The sequence below is a fragment of the Mastigoproctus giganteus genome, chromosome 7 (genome assembly GCF_048544385.1).
Source record: "Mastigoproctus giganteus isolate SK-2022 chromosome 7, ASM4854438v1, whole genome shotgun sequence".
NCBI lineage: Eukaryota > Metazoa > Arthropoda > Arachnida > Uropygi > Thelyphonidae > Mastigoproctus > Mastigoproctus giganteus.
The window spans coordinates 94,462,537-94,489,002 of NC_143581.1; the positions used below are offsets into that span (position 1 = coordinate 94,462,537).

At 37.3% G+C, this 26,466-nt stretch overlaps 1 protein-coding gene across 5 annotated transcripts in view; it reads left to right on the forward strand.

Annotated features, from left to right (window-relative positions):
- LOC150083087 (sorting nexin-14-like) overlaps nucleotides 1–26,466 on the forward strand; it is an 842,525-nt gene that overhangs the window by 111,124 nt on the left and 704,935 nt on the right. For 4 of the 5 annotated variants that reach the window (XM_090377020.1, XM_090377024.1, XM_090377023.1 and 1 more), the window contains exon 4: nucleotides 25,867–26,013. In XM_090377020.1, the coding sequence (XP_090233146.1) occupies nucleotides 25,867–26,013 (147 nt within the window). Of the gene's footprint in view, nucleotides 1–25,866; nucleotides 26,014–26,466 lie in introns of those variants that run through there. The other variant, XM_090377025.1, reaches the window with a different exon arrangement.

The following is a 26,466-nucleotide window of genomic DNA, read 5'->3' on the forward strand; positions in this document are numbered from 1 at the left end:
TAGATGTACTGTTTCTGCTGCATACCTCTTCTACAGATACTTCCATGGGCACTTCTGTTCTTCTGAATTGGCTTCTCTAATTCCCGCTCTCTCTTTCAAAACAGTCCGAACACGGCACGTGTTCGGACTGTTTTGAAAGTAAAAAAAAAAAAAAAGAAAGCTCCTTAAAAAAAAAAAAAAAAAAAACTTTCATAATTTTTTTTTTTTTTAAACTGTTTTATCTAATGGATACAATCTTCTTCAATTACAACTTTACTTTCACTAGAAATAACTTTTTCAAGTAAACCATGGCACTTTTTATATTTGTCCAGCCAACCAGAACTGGTCTGGAATGCTTTGTACCCCAGAAAAGATGTGTACTTTATAGCCTTTTCTTTCATTAATGGCACTGATATCAGCATGTTTTGCCCCCAAATCAACTTCACACTTAAACAACAGCTTCATCTACATCTTCATGCAGGCATAATTTTTCATGCTTCTAACTGGGTCCCGTTTCCTCAAACAGTGTCAGAATCAAAATACGGTGTTTCAGAATGGTTGGCACACTACTGGCATACATTTTAAAGCAGTTTTTTTTTTTTTTTTTTTTTTAAACCCCAATCTATGCTATTATGCACTTCCACTACACTCAAGGATTTCCTCTTAAACATTGTAAGGTTATTTACACAACAGCTAAAACAAAACTGATTTAGGGATCACTTGTACCTACCATGTAAACAGAGACAGGTGAAAGTGTGGATGATTTTTTTCTGGGAAACAACAGATGAATTTCTGGAATAAAGGAAAATTACTCTCCCCTAATTCTCTAGTTGATCAACAAGACTTCTCTGTGTACAGTAAGGTGGTTGTATAGGTTTTAAGAGCACCACTGAATTCTTAATCCTTTTAGCTCTTAATTCCTGCTTTCTACAGCATCAGCTCTAGGGTAAAGGCCAGAGCTGAAAGTGTGGATGATTTATTTCTGCGAAACAACAGATGAATTTCTGGGATAAAGGAAAATTACTCTCCCCTAATTGTCTAATTGGGTGTTTACAGTAGAAAACAGGTTGACCGTAGCCAATGTCCGTGTTGGGAATATGACTTAATCTTTGCCCAATGGCTGTGGACACACAGATAGCAGTTGATCAACAAGACTTCTCTGTACAGTAAGGTGGTTGTATAGGTTTTACGAGCACCACTGAATTCTTAATCCTTTTAGCTCTTAATTCTTGCTTTCTACAGCATCAGCTCTAGGGTAAAGGCCAGAGGTGCAAACAGTGTGTACCCAGGTATCTCAAAATCAGTTCCTTGTATGGAAATTTTCTTTGTTATACGGAAACTATTTTCTGTGTAATGATCAAGGGAAAATCAAAAAAATTCACTAAATAGAAAAATTTGCTATATGGAAGTTGGTTAAAGAGAGGTCTGACTGTATTTATTCACATGCTTTTGTATCCCACAAACCATTAGCATACAAGCAATTCAAAACTAAATTGAGGCATCCCTCTTCAATTTTCAAGTTTTGTTAAGTTTCAAGCAAAATAGAATGCACATAGCTTTTAAATGCTTTGGCAACAATGGGCAACTTAGTTGTTCTCACATCAATGGTTACTGTGTGATTAAATGGGTGTACAAAATAAATTTAAATTAAAACAAAATTAATAAAAAATAAATTTAAATTAAAACAGAATATGTAAATTTTTCCCAAATAGTATAGAAAGGTTTTTGATCTAATTATAATTTCACATGACTAATAAAATTTACACCACACTTTCAGTAATCTCTTGTGTCTCAACATTTATTATAGCCAATGTTTTTGCCCAATTAGAAAAACTTGTTATTCCTTTATTGTCTATTCTTACTTGCTCTGACAGCCGCATGTTACATTATGCACAGATTTGATGAAAGAAGTTTCACAGCTTCACAAAGCAACAATTAAATTCAGTGCTCCATATCTATTTAAAGGATCCAATGAAGTTAATAATGTATTTTTAATTAAACACAAACTTATATCTAGAGTGCACATTTTTCTCTCCCAGTCTGTCTTTAAAAAAATTTATATTAATTTTTTTGGATGAATGTCTACAAACGTTCGGTCCTGTGATAATTAAAAAAAATATAACTAAATATTCATACAAAACATTCTTTTTTTTTTTTCTTCTCCCCGTGTTTAGTTACAAGAATTTTAGTTTTAGTGGGTTAGTGTTCATTATGACAATCATGCTTATAGAGCAGGACTTGTTTCTTCTCTTCATTTTGGATCTTAAGCTGTTACGACCTTTAGAAATTTGAGGAATGTAATATCAACATCGCTTTTTTTACCATAAAAAAAAGAAAGTCTGCTCAGTATGGAAGAAAAAACACATCTGTTTTGCTTTTCTTCATCAGCAGTTGAAGCTTGAGTTACTTCTCTCTTGCTTTTTTTTTTTTTTTTTGGTAGTTGTTGGCACATTGGCTTCTGTGGCCATAATGCACCTCCCAAGGTTTTTGCAGTACTTTGATCCAAGCCAGAGGCGGGATTCCAACCCGCGACCTTTGGGTTGCTAGATAGGCACTTTACCCACCCAGCTAGCCCGGTCGGCCTTCTCTCTTGCATCATATTCTGTTCTTGAAGAACAGAAGAATAAGTTTCAATCTGATGATGCATAGAGATTTCTTTCTCTACTAAATCATATTTATCTGGAACTGAATTAAGAGGTCATGTGTTTCTAGTGACAGCTCCTTGTAGAGGATAAGTTGTGGATCATATTACTTCATCTTCAAAGGCTGATCATTCTGGCTCCTTGTCATAATTCTTTGTGCTGAGACATCTGCAGTGCAGCATTGGATTTCTTATCTTTATCAGAGAATACAGGAGTTGTTACTGATTCCAAGCAAGGCAGTTTATGGTTTACTTAGAAAATATCTTTTAATATATCAATACATGTATTGAAATGATTTTGGTGTTGACTGTCTTAAAGTTAAAGATAATCATTGGACTACTCTGTAAGGACCTCCTACAATGGCATGAAGTTTCCCTGAAAGTTTTCTTTGTAACCAGGTAGTAGTGGTGCCTCCATTTGTAGCAAAAATGGTGATGGGACAGGTGCCTATTTTCTTTTTAATTTTTGGAAAATGTTTTGGGATTTTTTTGCATTTTCTTAAATTGCTAATATTTATCTTTTTTTAATGGATTGCAGTACTTATTTAATACTTTATTTAATAACTTTAAGCTTGAAAAAAGTAATTTTTTATAAAGCACAGTTTTACACCTTTTATTTTCAAAAAAACAAATTAATTTTTCTAAAAATTACAAAAAAGAAAAAACATATTAGACATAAAATTGACACAGTCTCTTGGTCTCTTCTATTTTCCAATTTAAAGGATCGTTATGTGCTTGAAATTTCAAACTGCGTATGCACATATATTTCTGCTTATGTATATAAGCATTGTTAAAAAAAATTAAAAATATGTATATTCAATACTATTAGTTAATTCCATTTTCAGGTTTATTTCAAAATTTATATCAAATTTGGTGCCCTTTACAGTGTGAAATTTGAAACTACATAAGTTGTTTCCTGCAGAGTACTGGTCATTTTGAAAGAATACAGAGTAACATGTTATTGTATTTATGCCTGTGAAAATAATAAACATTTCAAAAAGAAGTAGGGTAAGACAGGAGATGTTTATTGACCTAGTCATAAAAGAAAAACAAGTAACCTAAAACTTTAAACAGCATCAGTGCTTGTTCAAGCAAAATCCGTTTAGTTGCAAAATGGTGGTGGTGGTTGTGGGGTAACTGACAGGTACTTACACCCAATTTTCATATGAAAACCATAAGAAATTTACTTCACACTACTGCAGTAAAAGTTTGACTATATTTAGAAAGGTAGAAAAAAATTTTTAAATTTTAATCATTCAGTAACAGTTAACACAGGAACATTATTTTCAAGGGGCAGGTGAGATGCCATGCCACTTCTGAGTTAAATTGTATCCCAGGAGAACTAATCACTAATATTAATGGGTTTAAATTTTCTTGTTTTATTTATAATATGGACTGTCAAATAAAATTAAACTGCATTCTTACCAAATTTGATCTAAATCATTAAGTTATGAATTGTTGAATCTTTTCTCTTGAAACAAAAATTCATAAAACAAAGGGGAAGATAGCCACAGTCATTTGGAAGGAACAGTTATAATGAAATATCAGATTCTTATTAACAGCTGCAACTTTAAATTAGAGTATAATTCATGTATTTATCAAAATATAATTTAACTACTCCCAAGTGGCCAAATGAGGGTTCCGAAAGCTACACAGATGTGAAACTTCCAGTTTCATTTTTGTTACTTGCAGTTTTGTTAATTCCAGTTACTTGCAGAGTGAGATTTGGTGAACAATGCATAAGCCATTTTTTTTTGGGAAAAACAGAACAAACTTGTATTATTAAAAAAATAATAATTTTGACAGATACAGAAAGGTTTCCAGCCTACACATCTTTCCTATAGTTTTATCCTTTTTCTTAAAAAAAACAAAAAAACTCAACTTTACATAATATAGAAGGCAAAGAATGCTAATATGTCTAAACCTCTAAGACTTAGTGGCTCACCATTGAAAATTTATACCTTTTATAATGTATTCAGCTGTGTAAATGTAATTGATCTTTAGAAAAATACATCACATTTAAATAGTTATTAAATAGTGTAAAAAAGTTACCAAATATTCATTGCAAATTGTAGACTCCATTTTAGGTGAAAATCTGTTTAAAAGTTTTCTTCCTAATATAGAATCAGGAAGAAAACATTTTTTGGCAGTTAAAAGTTCCAAGATTTTGCTTCTTCTTTAAGGTTGCCTTCCAGTGAAGATAACTTTACTTTTCTGGCTTCTTTGCTTTAAGACTCAGTAACAAAAACACTTTGTATTATCATGAATGACAAACTTGAGTAAAATGCTCCTCCATAACTTTATTGACAATGATGAACATATGTGAACAAATTAAATCTGAAATAGGCTTAGCATTTTGTAATTAAACATCAAAAATTTGCTTTTGATTTCTTCTAGCTTTTGATCAATGTCTTAATGAACTGCATCATGTGATATTGGTAGGACATCAGTTGGCAGAGCAGGATAATGTCCTTGAAGTGAAAAAAAGATTTTTCCTTGATGCTGGTCTAGGGTTGCCAGATTTAGCAAATAAAAATATAGGACACCAAGTTAAATTTGAATTACTTCTAATTGCCTATGCATATATACATTGAGATAAAATAAAAATATTGCACAGGACATACTTATACATCAGTGCTTTTTTGTAATGTTATAGTGTACCGGCACCTTTATTAACAGTGACGTGTGACATTTGGATGCAGTTCACTTCGAAATTTATAATATTCCATAAATTTTTTCACATGTTTATCTACTATTCAAATAAGCTTAAAATGATTTAACTAAATTTGCATTTTTTTCTGTCTATTGTTAAGATATTTTCTGTATAAAACTGTATAACCATTTTTATAATTCTAAATTACTCAGTGGGACCTCTGTTTAATTATTTTGAATTCCCCTTGGAAGTTACATTTAAAATAGTTTCCGTTGAGGGAAGAAAATTTTCATATAGCGAACGGATTAGGAGAGAATTAACTTGGTACGGTCGTTGGCATTTCTGGCCTTCAAGCAATTAGTGCTGCTGCGCGAATTAAGAGAGCTAAAGTGATTAGTATTGTATAACTTAGCGGTACCTGGTAAAACATATCCGACCACCTGTCCCATATACGGAGAAGTTGTGCTGGTCAACAGTGAGCAGATCAAGGGGTATTCCCAATGGACTCTGGCTCACCTTCTACTGCAGTGGTGTCCAACCTTTTCCAGTAACGGGGCCATATTCAAAGTTTCTTTAGTGTGTTACATTTTCGATATCTTATTGCATGTAAAAGTAAAATTGAAAATATTCAAAAATTTAATTAAGTACAATACACAATCACATTTACTGAACAAAATTTTTTGATAATAAAATTTAAAATGCTGTTTTAGTTCACTTTCCTTGCGAGTCGTAGGTTGGACACCTCTGAATCAACTGTAAGCGCCCTGTTCGAGAATTAGAAAAGTGATTTTCTTTTACCCCATAAATAATCATCTGTTATTTCGCAGAAGTGCGTTATCCACATTTTTCCGAAAATTTTCCCTATCTCTGTTTACACTTTACTTTACCTGAATATCCGAATGATACTGATATTTTGGACAGTTTCAAAAAAAGAAAAGAAAAAATTTTAAATTTAAGAACTAGTGAGAATACTGATGACGAGAGAAGGAAAACGAGGACAACGAAAATTTTGTGAAAATAAAGTTAGAAAATTGTCAATTAGAGTTAAATGTAATTCGTGGATACCTAATTGATAAGAAGGTTTCTGAAGAATTGAAGCATTTGATGAACGCTCTGAGTACGATACCAATTTCACTGAGTGAATGTGAACAAGGATTTTCAGAAATAAATCTGATTGCCAACCAGCGCTTCGTTGATAACAAAAACAGTTTCTTCACTACCGTTTCTTAAAATTGGGGGCTGTCCGCTGATGTGCTGCGATCCAGCAAAATATGTCGATTCGTGGCTGCTTTGGAAATGTCATTCAGCAGCCGATACAAAGAGCAGGAAAAGAAGTCAGCATAGGGTGTCGGATGAGAACTTAATAAAAATTTGGAATATTCTACAAAAACTTTATTATGAAATTATTTTTACTTATTTTACTCACTCACATTTTACTTATTTTTTTATATACATGAATAATAAATTTATACTTAATAAACTGTTAATATACTTAATTTCTTGTTCTTATTAAAAAAAAAAAAAAAAAATTACCACTAAAGTAACAATATGGGGGGGAGGAGAATTAGAGTACTTTTAATTTTCTATTTTTCCCGATAGCAAAGAATGAGTATCGGCACCTATTTTTTTTTTTACAAAAAAAAGCATTGCTTATACTAAAAAATTATTCGTTTATCTGAAATAAATTATAAGTATCTAAATTACATACCTCTTTCTTTAATTATATTTACCTGATGATTTGGCTCTCCTTAACAGTTCCTTATTTTGCAGAATTTGCTTATAAAATTCATTGTAGTTACAGTATGTTTCATTTACTTTGTAACATAGCTTCTACAGTGGTCACTTCCAACTTATTTCATTATTTTTTCCATTGAACAGTCATTAATGAGAAAACATGCTCAACATTAGCATTATGAGCTGGTATACTGAACATGTACTGGCATTAAATTAGCAACTCTGAGAATTGCTCTTCAAATTTGATTTGTTGAAGCACATAATACCATCTTTCATGGCATAACTTGCTTTTCCATTCTTCAGGATTATGTTGCACTCTTGATCAACAACATTTTTTAAACGTTGTCCACTGACAAAAAAGAGCATTGTCATCAATTTTTATTCCTTCTTCAACACTACATATGATCATTCCACCTGTTCCCATGTTGGAAGAGTAGTAACATCTATATAAAAGAATCGAATTCTTCAAGGGATGAAATCCATTTCAAAAGATAGTCATGGCAAGTGCCGTAATAAGTACAGGTCACTGTTGAAAAAAAGCCGTGAATTAGGGTTGAATTTGAAAGTGTCTGCAATTCTGCCCAGACATGATAGGAGGGAGTATATGATGAGAGCCCTGTCGATCAATTCGGCCCTGGAAAGATTGTGCAACGCTCAAGGGGTAGAATTTTTTTCAGCCTGGTCTGTACTTGTTAACAGGAGAGACTGCTTCTACAGGGATGGGATACACTTAAATAGAAAGGGTGCAAGAATGTTTGCTGATGCTATCGAGGCAGTGTTAGGTGGGTCGAAAACTGCTAGATTGGGGGGATACAAGGAATAATAGATTAACAGTAGCCACTGGCAGAGGTGAAAGTGATTCTTGCACTGCTTCTATTGGAATGAGCCGCAGTCTGGAAAATAAGATGCAGGATATTACAGAGACTGCTGGGAATCATTGGGGTACAAGTAAACACATGGGTTTTGTTAGGGTAGCTAAGAAAAAGAACAGGTGCATGTATACTTGCGTGTACAAAAATGCTAGGAGTTTAGTAAATAAATTTGATGAATTTGAGGTATTGCTCAAAACGTCAAAGGCAGATATTGTGGGGATTTCAGAGTCGTGGTGTCACACAGATATAAGGAATGCAGAACTGGAATTTGGGGTGTACAATGTCTACAGAAGGGATAGACAGGATAGGAAGGGAGGAGGGGTTATGATATTAGTTAAGAAATACATAAAATCCAAGGAAGTGAAGCCAGTCGACATTGCTGGACAGTGCAGTGTCGAGTCAGTTTGGTGTGACATAAGCATTGGGAGATCAAAATTGAGAGTAAGAGTGTGCTATAGGCCTAATGACTCTGATGAGTATAATAAGGAACTGTACAGGGAAATAGAGTGGGCCAGTAAATCTGAGAGTCTTATAATGGGAGATTTTAATTTCCCAGATATTGACTGGAATTTGGGTGCTGATCACTCACACACTAGCAAGGCTTTTGTGGATTTATTGGATGATTGTTTTCTACAGCAGCATGTTCGGGAGGCAACTAGAGGGAGTAATACTCTTGATTTGATTATCAGTAGTGATTCTTCATGCATTAAGAATCTGCAGGTAAATGAACCATTAGGTGGCAGTGATCACAGTGTGCTGAAGTGGGATTTACTCAGAGGTAACTACTATTAGGAGTAAAGGGAAGGGTTATTGCTTTCGTAAAGTCGACTACGATGGACTGAGACAGTATTTAAATTCTATACAATGGGACCAACTGATGATGTTACCAACAGAAAATTCAAAATGGGAAGCATTCAAAGAACTTATCTTGGAAGCTACTAGGCTTTACATAACTAAGAAATATTGTTCAAGGTTTAGGCCTAAATGGATGTCAGATGAACTAATGAGACATATGGCAGAGAAGAAAAATGCATGGGATACCTACAAATTAACACGTGATGCAGAAGCCTATGATAGATATAAGTTGATCTGTAACCAATTTACAAAGGAGGTTAGGCAGGCGAAGGCAGATTACAAGAAATCTTTGGCAAGGGATGCAAAGAAAAACAGCAAAGAGTTCTTTATTTACGTAAACTCTAGAAGGAAGGGGATGAATCAGATTGGTCCACTTGATATCGATGGGTCAACTGTTGATGATCCTGCTCAGGTAGCTAACAAACTAAATGAATATTTTACATAGACATTCACACATGAGGAGTTATTCAGCGAGGGGAATGCCAGAGGTGTATTCAACTCTGGCAGTAAGCTAGAGAATCTTGTAATAACTGAGAGTAAAGTGGAGGAGAAATTGCACCTGGAATTTACAATTACAAGAAATTACAAAAATTTACATTTACAAGAAATTACAAGAAAGGCACCTGGGGTGGATGGGATCTATCCAGTTATATTAAAGGGGGCAGCAAAGGAAGTAAGCAAACCCTTAGCCATAATTATGAGAGCTTCCTTGGACTCAGGGGAAGTACCCATGGATTGGAGATGTGAAAATGTGACCCCAATTCACAACGGAGGATCAAAGGGCGACACAAGTAATTATAGACCTGTTAGTTTAACTTCTGTTCCCGGTAAATTAATGGAGGCACTGGTTAAAGAAGCACTGCAGGATCATCTAGACAAGACTTCAGTTATAGCTCTGACACAGCATGGTTTTGTTAAGGGGAAGTCTTGCCTGACCAATTTGATTGGATACTATGATGCAGTCACAAAAGAACTGGATGCAGGCAATAACTTTGATATTATATACTTGGATCTTAGAAAGGCTTTTGATACTGTTTCACACAGAAGACTGCTGCACAAATTGGAGCAGTGTGGCATTGGAGGCAAATTTCTGCTATGGATAAAGGGGTGATTGAGGGGGAGAACACAGAGAGTGGTAATCAATGGACACTGCTCATTGTGGACTAATGTTATTAGTGGAGTCCCTCAGGGTTCAGTATTGAGTTCATTTATTGTTTTCTGTATTTATAAATGATATTGATGATGGTATATCAAACTTAATGTCCAAGTTTGCAGACGATACGAAGGTTGGCAGGGTTGTCAAGGACACTACTGACACTATGCTACTGCAACAGGATCTGGAAAGGTTGAGCAGATGGGCTGAGAGGTGGCAAATGAAGTTTAACATTGACAAATGTAAAGTACTACATATGGGAAACAGCAACCCCAGAGCAACGTATCAACTCTGTGACACTACACTGACAGTGGTAGAGAATGAAAGGGACCTGGGGGTGGTTGTGCAGGCAGATATGAAGTTTTCTGAGCAGTGCATACGGGCTGCAAGAGTAGCTCATGGTGTATTGTTGATGATATATAGGAATTTTTCTAGCAGGGATAAGGAGGTGATTATTCCTTTGTAAAGGCAATGGTCAGGCCACACCTAGAATACTGTATACAGGTCTGGAGGCCTCATTTCAAGAAGGATGTAGAGATGCTGGAACGAGTACAGAGAAGGGCAACAAGATTGATGAATGGAACAAAGGGGTGCTCTTACGAAGGAAGGCTTAAGTTTTGCAAATTACAGTGTCTGGAGACTAGGCACCAGCGAGGTGATCTGATAGAGGTGTATAAAGCCTTGAATGGTTTGAGCATGCTCAATGCTGATGGGATTATTCCTCTTGCTCAGAATAATCACCTGAGAGGGCATAAATTCAAATTGAGGAAGGACAGATGTAGGATAGACGTGAGGAAATTTGCCTTTAGTCAGTGGGTTGTTAGTTGGTGGAACAGATTTCCATCCCTTGTCGGAAGTTGATAGCCTAAATAAGTTTAAGGCTCCGCTGGACAGGTATTTCGAACGAACAGAGGGGTGAAGTGGAAGTGGTTATTTTTTATTTATTTATTTATTTTCCTTTTTTTCTTTTTCTTTTTTTTTTTGGCTGATGCTGCATAAGCTTGCTTTCTTGCATCAAATGCTAATAATTATCCACTTCGAGTCAGAATTTCTTTTCCTGTTCATAGGTAATGTCCCTTTTAAGAACAGCCTTGACACTTAAAGGGATAAATTTTTCGTCAATTCTTTCTTTAATTAACACATTCAAGCAATGGAGTACATCAGTAATGCTGTTTCCTCTTCTATCAGTTTGCATAATCCTATTGCTAAAGAGATATTGAAAACTATGAACAAGAAGTAAGTAATCTTCACTCAGTGGGTTATTAAAAGAGTCAACAAGAATTTTTGGGGCCTTTCCTTCAGAATTAAAGTATGATTTCAGTACTTCAAATAAATGGAGCATTCTCTCAACTGAATTTGTTAGTGAGCCAACGGGTTTTTGAAAGTGAGAGAATTTGAAGAATACTGTATGCCAACAAAATCACAAAAATCCTTTAATTGCTCATTTCAAACAGTATAAATGCTGAAGTAAGAGAACAATTTCGTGACAATAGAAAGGCCATCAAATGCTATATGAGAAGTATTATGCAGAATAGGAGCAGGACAGCCAACACCTTCCATAGAACCATTCATGCTTTGCTTCAACTTTGAATAAACATTGTTTGCAGCTTTATGCAAACATCCTCCAAAAGCAGTACAATTTTTCTCAACTCCTAACTCAATAAGAGAGTCTGCGAAAATTTGCTGTTGTTTCTGGTCTCATCTGGAAGGGATTTTACTCGCAATAGCCTTATAAGCAAGCCTTTTTCACGAGAAAAATATTGCACAAGCAAAGGGAAAAATTTTTCGGGGGAAGGTGATATTTTGCTGTCTCCTGCCACCACCCACTTTTCCTTCTGGTGGGGTATGGGCAGCCCCACTGCCTCATGGAAGTCTTCTATTGACCCCTTTCTTCTGTTTTCCTATCCTCCAGTCTTCCGCCTCCCCTCCCAACACTTTCTCCTTACACAGTGTATTGCCCCACAAGTCCAAATTTAAATAACATCAGAATTCCTGCCTGACCTTTTAGGATCTTAGAATTTATCATTTTAGTGTACAATCCCATCTAGTGTTTCTAATAACTACTTACTAAAAAAAAAAAAAAAAAACGAACAAACCAACTGCAATCATTTTATCTTTATTTTATTTAGATCATAGCCACTGAAATCTCAGGAAAATAGGTGGCAGGACCAGCCAGAGTAAAATATTGACAACTGGTACACCTGGCTAACTTCCCCATGGCAAAGTATGGAAATGCTGGGTCCCACTAGGGGCCCAGGGGCTAATAAGCCAGATGAACAATGGACACAGCATACTACACAACACAACACATGATCCACACACTTTTAAATCTCTGGCTTTTACAGCATACTGTCCTCGATACAATGAACATACACAGAGATGGGAGAAGTTCCTGGTGCCGTTAGATCTAAAAATATTTCATAATTCATTCATCTCCTTAACTGTTTCTGTTGCATTTAAGCCCTGTCTCACACAATAACAAATCACATATCACTGTTCACGCCATATGTCCGACAAGACAATTGCTTCAAAATGATTGTTATTGACACACGTGGCTTAAAAAACTTCACACAGCGCTACCTTGACAAGTACTGGTATGTGCACACAGTCTGCTCAGTAGCGATCAGGGAGAGTGGCTCTAGTGGCAGTCATGGAAAGTTCATGCAGTAAACAAAACTTTGCACCAGTCCGCAAATTAAATGATCACCTCACGTAAATCTGGAGCTGGTCAGGTATAGTGAAGGCTTCACTCCAAGAAAATATGTCAATGATGAAAAGTATATACCTTCGCTCTCAAGAAATCATTTTAATGAAATGTTTTTTGGAATCTGCTAATGGAATTCTTTTTATTGAGTAAAAATAGTTTTTTTTTTTTTTTTTTTTACTTTTGATTGCAAATTAGTGGTGTGGTTATTACATGTTTCTCTTTGGTTAAGTTGGTGAATTTTTTTGTTACTTGCCCTTTGAAGTTGCTTAAAAAAACCCCAATGTCTACTCTGCTGACATTGTGTTGTATCAATATAAGAACATTTGAATTTTCTGCCATTTTTGTAGTATTGATATAGGCACTACATTATTATTATGTTATTTTTATTTCGTAGTTTTCTCAAATTGTTTTTAAATTAGACTAATATCTCTGACTAGAGTAGCAAAGTGCTCGAAGTAGTGGGAATGTTTTAGTTTTGGGGGAGAACTTCTGAAGGCAATTATCTTACGAATCAGAATTATGTTATGAGTATTACTTGTGCAATCAGAGAAAGGGGCTAAAACTGAATAAATAATAACAATACCCTGGAATGCAGCAATATTACTATTAGAATTAATAGTGGAAAATGATCAAGAAAGCAAGCTATACAGCATCAGCCAAAAAAACAATTTCATCTGTCCATTCCATGCAATAGTTTTAGTCCTTCCTTCAATTTGTTCAAACTATCCACTTCCACAACAACAGACAAAAGCTTATTCAGAAATCAACTACCCTTTCTGAAAGCAAACTGTTGCACGTCTATTCTGCAACTATCCTTCTTTAGTTTAAATTTATGCCCCCTCATGTCCGTAGTTTGAATAAGAGGAAGAATTCCATCAGCACTGAGTTGCTTAAGCTATTCAAAGCCTTAACACCTCATTCAGATCACTTCGTAGGTGCTTAGCCTTGAGATGCTGAAATTTGAAGAACTAAAGCCATTTCTTGATAAGAGCACCCCTTTGTTTCCCCTCACCAATTTTGTTGCCCTTCTTTGTGCCAGTTATAGCAGCTCTTCATCCTTCCTAAAATGAAACCACCAAGTCTGTATGCAGTATTCAAGATGTGGCTTGACCGTTGCTCTATACAATGGTGACACCATTGTATATAGAGCAGTTGTCACCTTATCTCTGTTGGAAAAATTCCTGTATATCATTAAAAAAAAAAAAAAAAAAAAAACCCCAACGAGACTGGCCTGGCAGCCATTCTACACTGTCAGAGAACTTCATATCAGACTGCACAATTACTCCTAGTTCCTTTTCATTTTCTGCTACCCTGAGTGTAGTACATACAAACACACACACAGTTGATAATACGTTACTCTGGCGTTACTGCTACCCATATGCATTACCTTGCATTTGTCAATGTTAAACTTCATATGCCATTTCTCAGCCCATATGCATAACTTATCTAAATCTTTTTAATATTAGTAGTATATTATGCAAGAAAACAAGTTTATACAGCATCAGAAAAAAAAAAAACAAAAAACTCATTTCACCTGTCTATGCACTCTAATAGTTTGTCTACTTCTTCCCTGAATTTATTTGAGCTATCCACTTCTACAATGACAGATGGAAGTTTGTTCCAGAAATCAACCACCCGCTGGTTAAAGGCAAGTTTCCGCACATCTGTTCTACAACTGTCCTTCCTCAATTTGAACTTATACCCACCTCATATATGTTGGCTAAACAAGAGGAAGAATCCCATCAGCATTCAGCTTGCTCAATCTGTTCAAAGGATCAAACACCTGAATCAGGTTACCTCACAGGTATCTAACTTCCATATGTTGCAATTAGCAAAACTAAAGCCTTCCTTGGTAAGAGTATACCTTTCTGTTCCACTCACCAATCTTTTTGCCTTTCTCTGTATTTGTCATAGCTGTTCCACATCCTTCCTAAAATGATGCCTTCAGACCCATGTGCAGTACTCAAGATATGGCATGTCCTTATTCCTCTTAGCAAAATTCCTGTATATCATTGACAAACATCCATGAGCTGTCATGACAGCCTGTCTGCAATGCTCAGAGAACTTCATACCTGATTGTACAATTACCACCAGGTCTTTTTCTAGATCCTGTTGCAGTAGCATACCATCATGACTGTCATCAACCACTCTGCCAACTGTGATATCATCTGCAAACTTTGACAATAAGCTTCATATGCCTTCATTAATATCATTGATAAATATAGAAAACAACAGCGAACACAACACCGAACCTTGGAGAACTCCACGAATAACATTAGTCCACGAAGAGCAGTGCCCATCGATAACCATTTTCTTCTTCCACCCTTTTATTCTTATGTCTTAGGAGAGTGTGTGTGAGAGTACATGTGAACAGGCTAAGTTTTTACGGCTCCAGCAAGTGGAGAAGTTTTTGCTTGAATGAGCTTGAAGTGCTAGTCAAGACATCAAAGGCAGATATTGTTGGGATATCAGAGATATGGTATCACACAGACATAAGCAGTGCAGAACTGGAATTTGGGGAGTACAATGTGTGCAGAAAGGATAGGCAGAACAGGAAGGGAGGAGGAGGGGTTATGCTGTTATTTGATAAACACATAAAATCTAAGGAAGTGCATCCAATTGATGTGGGTGGACAATGCAATGTTGAGTCTCTTTGGTGTGACATAAGCACTGGGAAAGGAAAGGAAAAATGAGAGTAGGAGTGTGTTATAGGCCTAATGAATCTGATGAGTGCAGAGAAATAGTGGGCCAGTAAATTAGAGTGTCTTATAATGGGGGATTTTAATTTCCTGGATATTGACTGGAATTTGTGGGTTGGTCACTCTCACACACTAGCAAGGCTTTTGTGGATTTATTGGATGATTGTTTTCTACAGCAGCATGTTCGGGAAGCAACTAGAGGGAGTAATACTCTTGATCTGATTATCAGTAGTGATTCTTCATGCATCAAGAATCTGCAGATAAAGGAACCACTAAGTGGCAGTGATCACAGTGTGCTGAAGTGGGATTTACTCAAAGGTAACTACCATCAAGAGTAAAGGGAAGGGTTTTTGCTTTCGTAAAGTTAGCATTAGCATTAGTAGAGGCATTTGATGCAAGAAAGCAAGCTTATGCAGCATCAGCCAAAAAAAAAAAAAAAAAAAAACCCACTTCCACTTCACCCCTCTGTTCGTTCAAAATATCTGTCCAGCTGAGCCTTAAACTTATTTAGGCTATCAACCTCCACCACAAGGGATGGCAGTCTGTTCCACCAACCAACCACCCGCTGGCTAAAGGCAAATTTCCGCACGTCTATCCTACATCTGTCTTTCCTCAATTTGAATTTATGCCCTCTCAGGTGATTTTTCTGAGCTAGAGGAAGAATCCCATCAGAATTGAGCATGCTTAAACCATTCAAGGCTTTATACACCTCTATCAGATCACCTCGCTGGTGCCTAGTCTCCAGACACTGTAATTTGCAAAACTTAAGCCTTTCCTCGTAAGAGCACCCCTTTGTTCCATTCACTAATCTTGTTGCCCTTCTCTGTACTCGTTCCAGCAGCTCTACATCCTTCTTGAAATGAGGCCTCCAGACCTGTATACAGTACTCTAGGTGTGGCCTGACCATTGCCTTATACAATGGAATAATCACCTCCTTATCCCTGCTGGAAAAATTCCTTTATATCATTGACAATACTCCATGAGCTACTCTTGCAGCCCGTCTGCACTGCTCAGAGAACTTCATATCTGCCTGCACAATCACCCCCAAGTCCCTTTCATTCTCTACCACTGTCAGTGTAGTACCACAGAGTTGATACGTTGCCCTGGGGTTGCTGTTTCCCATGTGTAGTACTTTATATTTGTCAGTGTTAAACTTCATTTGCCACCTCTCAGCCCATCTGCTCAACCTTTCCAGATCCTGTTGCAGCAGTGTAGTGTCAGTAGTGTCCTTGACAACCCTGCCAACCTTTGTATCATCTGCAAACTTGGACATTAAGCTTGATATACCATCATCAATATCATTTATAAATACAGAAAACAATAATGGACCCAACACTGAGCCCTGAGGGACTCCACTAATAACATTAGTCCACGATGAGCAGTGTCCATTGATTACCACTCTCTGTCTTCTCCCCCTCAACCACCCCTTTATCCATAGCAGCAATTTGCCTCCAATGTCACACTGCTCCAATTTGTGTAGCAGTCTTCCATGTGCAACAGTATCAAAAGCCTTTCTAAGATCCAAGTATATAATATCAAAGTTATTCCCTGCATCCAGTTCTTTTGTGACTGCATCATAGTGTCCAATCAAGTTGGTCAGGCAAGACTTCCCCTTAACAAAACCATGCTGTGTCTGAGCTATAACTGAAGTCTTGTCTAAATGATCCTGCAGTGCTTCTTTAACCAGTGCCTCCATTAATTTTCCTGGAACAGAAGTTAAGCTCACAGGTCTATAATTACTTGTGTCAGCCTTTGATCCTCCTTTGTGAATTGGGGTCACATTTGCACATTTCCAGTCTATGGGTACCTCCCCTGAGTCCAAGGAAGCTCTCATAATTATGGCTAAGGGTTTGCTTACTTCCTTTGCTGCCTCCTTTAATATAACTGGATAGATCCCATCCACCCCGGGTGCCTTTCTTGTGTTTATCTTCAACAGTTTCTCCTCCACTTTACTCCCAGTTATTTCAAGATAGTGTAGCTTACTGCTAGAGTTGAATACACCTCTGGCATTCCCCTTGCTGAATAACTCCTCATGTGTTAATGTCGATGCAAAATATTCATTTAGTTTGTTAGCTACCTGAGCAGGATCATCAACAGTTGACCCATCAATATCAAGTGGACCAATCTGATTCATCCCCTTCCTTCTAGAGTTTACATAAGTAAAGAACTCTTTGCAGTTTTTCTTTGCATCTCTTGCCAAGGATTTCTCGTAATCTGCCTTTGCCTGCCTAACCTCCTTTGTAACTTGGTTGCATATCAACTTGTATCTATCATAGGCTTCTGTGTCATGTGTTAATTTGTAAGTATCCCATGCATTTTTCTTCTCTGCCATATGCCTCATTAGTTCATCTGACATCCATTTTGGCCTAAACCTTGAACAATATTTCTTAGTTGGTATGTAAAGCCTAGTAGCTTCCAAGATAAGTTCTTTGAATGCTTTCCATTTTGAATTTGCTGTTGGTAACATCATCAGTTGGTCCCACTGTATAGAATTTAATTACTGTCTCAGTCCATCGTAGTCGCCTTTACGGAAGCAATAACCCTTCCCTTTACCTCTAATGGTAGTTACCTCTTTGAGTAAATCCCACTTCAGCACACTGTGATCACTGCCACCTAGTGGTTCATTTATCTGCAGATTCTTAATGCATGAAGAATCACTGCTGATAATCAAATCAAGAGTATTACTCCCTCTAGTTGCCTCCCGAACATGCTGACGTAGAAAACAATCATCCAATAAATCCACAAAAGCCCTGCTAGTGCATGAGTAACCAGCCCCCAAATTCCAGTCAATATCTGGGAAATTAAAATCTCCCATTATAAGACTCTCTGATTTACTGGCCCACTCTATTTCCCTGTACAGTTCCTTATTATACTCATCAGAGTCATTAGGCCTATAGCACACTCCTACTCTCAATTGTGATCTCCCAATGCTTATGTCACACCAAACTGACTCAACACTGCACTGTCCAGCGATGTCGACTGGCTTCACTTCCTTGGTTTTTATGTGTTTCTTAACTAATAGCATAACCCCTCCCCCTTTCCTATCCTGTCTATCCTTTCTGTAGACGTTGTACTCCCCAAATTGCAGTTCTGCATCCCTTATATCTGTGTGACACCACGTCTCTGATTTCCCAACAATATCTGCCTTTGATGTTTTGAGCAATACCTCAAATTCATCAAATTTATTTACTAAACTCCTAGCATTGGTGTATACGCAAGTATACCTGCACCTGTTTCTATTCTTAGCTACCCTAACACAACCCATGTGTTTACTTGTACCGCAATGGCTCCCAGCAGTCTCTGAAATACCATGCATCTTGTTTTTCAGGCTTCTGCTCATTCTAATAGAAGCAGTGCAAGAATCTCTTTCACCTCTGCCAGTGGCTACTGTCAATCTATTGGTCTTTGTCTCCCCCCAAGCTAGCAGTTTTCCGACCTACCTAACACTGCCTCGATAGCATCAGCAAATATTCTTGCACCCTTTCTATTTAAGTGTATCCCATCCCTGTAGAAGCAATCTATCCTGTTAACAAGTACAGTCCAGGCTGAAAAAAATTCTACCCCTTGAGCCTTGCACAATCTTTCCAGGGCCGAATTGATCGACAAGGCTCTCATCATATACTCCCTCCTATCGTGTCTGGGCAGAATTGCAGACACTTTCAAATTCAACCCTAATTCTCGGCTTTTGTTCAACAGTGACCTGTACTTGTTAAGTAATTCTGCCGGTCTCCTACTCTTAATATTATTAGTGCCAACGTGTACAATTATATCACCTTTTGTGCCCTTAAAAGGTGATATTCGCTATGAACTTCAACAATTTCTCCTTCACTTTCCTCTCAGTTATTACAAAGTGCTTTAGCTCCCTGTTAGAATTTGTAAAGTGACCTCCACTTCTCTTCAAAGAATTCCTCATATGTAGATGTAGAATACTCATTCAGTTTATCAGCTACCTGAGCAGGATCATCAACAGTCAAACCATTGATAAATAAACCTTTTCTTCTCACCAGACATAGCAGCTTAAATGATAAGCTCTTCTGTTTCAGCTTGTTGCCAACACCATACAATCACTGTGGAAGCAGAGAAACCTTGACACACAAACTTTATGAATGCCTGTATTACACTGATTGTAGATCAGCAATGCAAATTCAGACAGCAAATAATGACTGCCAACAATCTAACCTTACTTCTGCCAAAGAAAAATTCATTGTCTTCTCCACATTTGCAAACAAAAATTTCCAAAGAAGAATACATGTACAACACCTTGAATAGCTTTCGGAAGACCTAAATTATTATGTTCATTTTCTAACAGTGCTGCAAGATCACCAGCACAAGGGTGCATCTTCAAGAGACCTTTTCTTGTTCCATTACCTCACCAAACTATAGACAATAGTCACCCCCAAGATTCATTTTCAAAGCATGTAAGAACCAACCTACTTGTCATTCAGGAACTGGACTGATGCTGACTCTAGTACTGGGTGGGACTTTCATAACTTGCCATTGCTGAACTAAAATCTTACTGGCTCCTGTTTGAGTGGAATATTCTCTGGTTTCTTGACCACCTCCTCCTTTGTTCCTACAGGGGCTGGTAAACAGTCATGCTCAGCCACCTCTAGTGAAGAAATGTGCTGGCTCCATTGCTGTAGCAGCATTTTCACTAACCCTGTCTAGCCTTAGTAGAATGTTCTTAGCATTAGTAGGGCATATAATGCAAGAAAGCAAGCTTATATAGCATCAGCCAAAAAAAAAAAATAATAAAACACCCTTCCCATTTCACCCATCCATTCACTCCAAATGTTTTTCTAGTTCTGCCTTGAACTTATTTAAGTTGCTGACCTCCACTTCAACAAATGGAAGTTTTTTCCGACTACCAACCTCCTGCTGACTAAAGGCGAATTTCCACACATCTATTCTACAACTGTCTTTCCTCAATTTGAATTTATGCCCTCTCAGGTGAGTAATCTGACCCAGAGGAAGAATCCCATCAGCATTGAGCCTGCTCAGTCCATTCATGGCCTTTTACACCTCAATGAGATCACCTCGCAGGTGCCTAGTTTCCAGACGCTGCAATTTGCAGAACTTAAGCCTTTCTTTGTAAGAGCACCTCTTTGTTCCCCTCATGTCTTGTTGCCCTTCTCTGTACTCATTCTAGCAACTGTACATCCATCCTAAAATGAGGCTTATAGACCCGTACGCAGTATTCAAGGTGTGGCCTGACCATTGCCTTATACAAAGGCATAATCACTTCCTTATCCCTACAAGCAAAATTCTTGTATATCATTGACAAGACCCCATGACAGTCTGTCTCTGGCAGCCTGTCTGCGCTGTTCAGAAAACTTCATATCTGACTACACAATTTCCCTCAAGTCCCTTTCATTCTCCACTACCCTGAGTGTATTACCACCCAGTTGATACATTATTCTGGGGTTACTGCTATCCATGTGCAGTACTTTCCATTTGTCAATGTTAAACTTCAGTTGCCACTTCTCAGCCCACCTGCTCAACTGTTCCAGATCCTGTTGCAGCAGCATACTGTCATTACTTATTAACAACCCTGCCAACCTTCATATTGTCTGCAAACTTTGACATTATTTGATATTTCTTTATCAATATCATTGATAAATATGCAAAACAACAATTGGCTGAACACCGAAACCCTGGGCGATACCATTAATAACATCAATCCATGAAGAGCAGTGTCCATTGATTATCACTCTGTCTTCTCCCACTCAACCATCCTTTTATCCAGTGTAGCAACTTGCCCTTAATTTCATTCTGCTCCAATTTGTGCAGCAGTCTTCCATGTGCAACAGTATCAAAGGCCTTTCTAAGATTCAAATATATGATATCAAAGTTATTTTTTGTATCCAGTTCCTTTGTGACCACATCATAGTATCTAATCAAATTTGTGAGACTAGACTTCCCCTTAACAAAACAATGCTGTGTCTGAATTATTACTACAGTTTTGTCTAGATGATCCTGCAATGACTTCATTGATTCATCCACTTCCTTTTATAGTTTGTATAAGTCTTTGCTCTTTTTCTTTGCATCCTTTGCCAAATATTTCTCGTAATCTGTCTTTGCCTGCCTAACGTCCTTTGTGACTTGATTACAGACCAGCTTATATCAATTGGTGCATTAGTCGTTGATGCACCAATAAAACCCAAAACAACCAACCAACTTATATCTACCATAGAATTCTGTGTCACCTGTTAATTTATGTATCTGGTGCATTTTTCTTCTCTGCCCTGTGTCTCATTAGTTCCTCTGACATCCATTTAGGCCTAAACCTTGAACAGTAAGTCTTAGTTTTTATGAAAAGCCTAGTAGCTTCCAAGATTAATTCTTTGAATGGTTACATGATCAGTTGGTCCCACTGTATACAATTTAAAAACTGTCTCAGACAACTTTAGTCATCTTATGGTAGTTACCTCTTTTGAGTAAATCCCACATTAATACATTATGATCAGAGGAAAAGGGAAGGGTTTTTGCTTTCGTAAAGGCGACTATGATGGTCTGAGACAGTATTTAAATTCTATACAGTGGGACCAACTGATGATGTTACCAACAGCAAATTCAAAATGGGAAGCATTCAAGGAACTAATCTTGGAAGCTACCAGGCTTTACATACCAACCAAGAAATATTATTCAAGGTTCACACCTAAATGGTTGTCAGATGAACTAATGAGACATATGGCAGAGAAGAAAAATGCATGGGATACATACAAATTAATGGGTGACATGGAAGCCTATGATAGATATAAGTTGGTCTGTAACCAAGTCACAAAGGAGATTAGGCAGGCAAAGGCAGATTATGAGAAATCCTTGGCAAAGGATGCAAAGAAAAACAGAAAAGAGTTCTTTACCTATTTAAACTCAAGAAGGAAAGGGATGAATCAGATTGGTCCACTGGATGTTGATGGTTCAACAGTTGAGGATCCAGCTCAGGTGGCTAACAATCTAAACGAGTATTTTGCATCTACATTCACACATGAGGAGTTATTCAGGAAGGGGAATGTCGTAGGTGAAGTAAACATTGGCAGTGAGCTAGATGATTTTCTAATAACTGAGAGGAAAGTGGAGGAGAAATTGAGGATAAACATAAAAAAGGCACCCGGGGTGGATGGGATCTATCCAGTTATATTAAAGGAGGCAGCAAAGGAAGTAAACAAACCCCTAGCCATAATTATGAGAGCTTCTTTGGACTCAGGGGAGGTACCCATGGACTGGAGATGTGCAAATGTAACCCAATTCACAAAGGAGGATCAAAGGCTGACACAAGTAATTATAGACCTGTTAGTTTAACTTCGGTTCCAGGAAAATTAATGGAGGCACTGGTTAAAGAAGCACTGCAGGATCATCTGGACAAGAATTCAGTTATAGCTCAGACACAGCATGGTTTTGTTAAGGGCAGGTCTTGTCTGACCAATTTGATTGGATACTATGATGTAGTCACAAAAGAACTGGATGCAGGGAATAACTTTGATATTATATATTTGGATCTTAGAAAGGCTTTTGATACTGTTGCGCATGGAAGACTGCTGCACAAATTGGAGAAGTGTGGCATTGGAGGCAAATTGCTGCTATGGATAAAGGGATGGTTGAGTGGCAGAAGACAGAGAGTGGTAATCAATGGACACTGCTCAACGTGGACTAATGTTATTAGTGGAGTTCCTCAGGGTTCAGTGTTGAGTCCATTGTTGTTTTCTGTATTTATAAATGATATTGATGATGGTGTATCAGGCTTAATGTCCAAGTTTGCTGACGATACCAAGGTTGGCAGGGTTGTTAAGGACACTACTGATACTATGCTGTTGCAACAGGATCTGGAAAGGTTGAGCAGATGGGCTGAGAGGTGGCAAATGAAGTTTAACATTGACAAATGTAAAGTACTACATATGGGAAACAGTAACCCCAGATCAACGTATCAACTCTGTGGTACTATGCTGACAGTGGTAGAGAATGAAAAGGACCTGGGGGTAATTGTGCAGGCAGATATGAAGTTCTCTGAGCAGTGCAGACGAGCTGCAAGAGTAGCTCATGGTGTCTTGTCAATGATATACAGGAATTTTTCTAGCAGGGACAGGGATGTGATTATTCCCTTGTATAAGGCATTGGTCAGGCCACACCTTGAGTACTGTATACAGGTCTGGAGGCCTCATTTCAAGAAGGATGTAGAGCTGCTGGAACGAGTACAGAGAAGGGCAACAAGATTAGTGAATGGAACAAAGGGTTGCTCTTACGAAGAAAGGCTTAAGTTTTGCAAATTACAGAGCCTGGAGACTAGGCATCGGCGAGGTGATCTGATAGAGGTGTATAAGGCTTTGAATGGCTTGAGCATGCTCAATGCCAATGGGATTCTTCCTCTTGCTCAGAATAATCACCTCAGAGGGCATAAATTCAAATTGAGGAAGGACGGATGTCGGATAGATGTGCGGAAATTTGCCTTTAGCCAGCGGGCAGTTGGTTTGTGGAATAGACTCCCATCGCTTGTTGTTGAAGTTGATAGCCTAAACAAATTTAAGACTCAGCTGGACAGGTATTTCGAACGAACGGAGGGGTGAAATGGGAGTAGTGGTTGTTTTTTTTTTTTTTTTTTTTTTTTGGCTGATGCCGAATAAGCTTGCTTTCTTGCATCATATGCCTCTGCTAATGCTAATGTTCCTTTCACTAATCTTGTTGCCCTTCTCTGTACTTGTTCCAGCAACTCTATATTCTCCTTAAAATGAGTACTCAAGGTGTGGCCTAACCATTTCCTTATACAAGGGGATAATCACCTTCCTGTCCCTGGTAGAAAAATTCCTGTATATCATTGACAACACTCCATGAGCTATTCTTGCTGACTCTCTGCACTGCTCAGAAAACTTCATATCTGCCTACACAATTACCCCCAGGTTCTTTTCATTCTCTATCAATGTCACTGTAGTACCACACAGTTGATACATTACACTGGGGTTACTGCTTCCCATATGCAGTACGTTACATTTGTCAATGTTAAAACTTCAGTTGCCACCTCTCAGCCCATCTGCTCAACTTTTATAGATCCTTTTGCAGAAGTGTACTATCATTAGTGTCATTAACAATGCTGCTGACCTTCGTATTGTTCAAACTTTGACTTTAAGCCTGATATGCCATCATCAATATCATTAATAAATACAGAAAACAACAATGGACCCAACACTGAACCATAGGGGACTCCACTAATAATATTAGTCCATGAAGGGCAGTGTCCATTCATTACCACTTCTCCCACTCAACCATCCCTTTATCCATAGCAGCAATTTGTCTCCATGGCACACTGCTCCATTTTCTTTAGCAGTCTTCCATTGATTGCCACTATCTGTTTTCTCCCGCTCAACCATCCATTCATAGCAGCTTGCCCTTAATGTTACTCTGTTCCAATTTGATATCAAATCAAAATGATATCAAAATAAATTTTGCATCCATTTCCTTTGTGACCACATTAGTTACTAACATCATGGTAATTAACCAATTAAATTGGTCAAACAAGAATTCCTTTAATGAACTCATGCTGTGTTTGAATTATAATTGTGGCCATGCTTGGATGATCCTCCATTACTTCTTTTATGCGTGACTCAATTATTTCCCCTAGAACAGAAGTTAAACTAACAAGCAATTACTCATATCACCCTTTGATCCCACCTTGTGAATTGGAGATACATTTGCACATCTCCAGTCTGTGGGTTACCTCCTCTCAATCCAATAATCCTCTCACAATTATGGCTAAGGTTTTGCTTACTCCCTTTGCTGCCTCCCGTAATATAACTGGATAGATTCCATCCACCCCCAGGTGCCTTTCTTATTTTTAACCTCAATTTATCTTCCACTTTCCTCTCAGTTATGACAAAAATCATTAACTTTCTGTTAGTGGTTGATAAACTTCTGGCATCTGCTTTCCTGAAGAATTGCCTAGGTGTGAAGTAGATGCATAATACTCATTCAGTTTGTCAGAAACTTGAGTATGATCACGAACAGTTGAACCATCAATATCACATGGACCAATTTGATTCATCCATTTCCTTCTGGAATTTACATAAGTATAGATTTGCTTATTATTAGAAACAGCAATATTATATATATATATATATATATATATATATATATATATTACTGTTTATTCTTTGCCAAAGATTTCCCATAATCTGCCTTCACTTGTCTGACCTCCATGTTTTGAATAAGAGGGAGGTGGTTCCTGTCGCATAATGTGAAAACGCCACATTTCTGCACTTATTATTAAGGAATTATTAGCAGAATATGGAATTTTGTAGTTAAAAGACGAAAATGTGCTTATTTGTCAAAGAATCAAGTGCTGTTGTTTATAGTTTGCTCCCAATTGTGCTGTTGATGGAGCAGACAGTTTACACACTGCTCCTCATTGTTTCAAAAGTATGATTAATATAATACAGTATGATATAATATTTCCTTTTTATGAAATTTCTAAACTAGTTTGTTTTTGTTGAAGTTAGTTATTGTTATATTACTTATTAGGTTAATTATGCAAATGCCAAAAATATCACAACCATTTTCTGCTAATGAATGATTTTTTTTGTTTTAGCCTGTAATAAGTCCTGTTAGATATAAAATATGCTCAGTATGTGGGAAACTGAAGTGCAGACGTCATCGTCCTGAACTAAATATTTGTGAGATGAAACCATGGACAGATCTTAAAGTCCCACTGGAAGTGGATAATGCTGTGGAGGAGGTTTGTACTCCCCGAATATGGAATTATACAAAATTGTTTATTTGCATTGTATAAAATAGTTTTATCATTTTTTTGAAAGATGAGTTAATTCCATTATATCAGATGACTGATTTTAAATGCAGTCTTAAAATTATATATTTACAGTAATTTGCAGTTTACTGTCTGGTCTGGTCAGAGCTATTTGATTTTGAAAACCAACTGTAATTGAAGTGCAGTTTTGTTTTGTCCCTGGTTTTGTGCATTATTGTTAAAATGTCTAAAAGGTTTTTTACAGATTTCATTAGGCTGTACAGTGAAAACAATTTTTTATGAAAAGTTAAATTGGATTATATTGACTTGGTGCATTATTGACTTGGCCTAAGCTGCCAATGTGGCATAAAGATTTAAAGAAATGGCATAACAAAAGAACTGTATAGTTACAGTTTTAATATATATACGTGAAAAAATTAATCA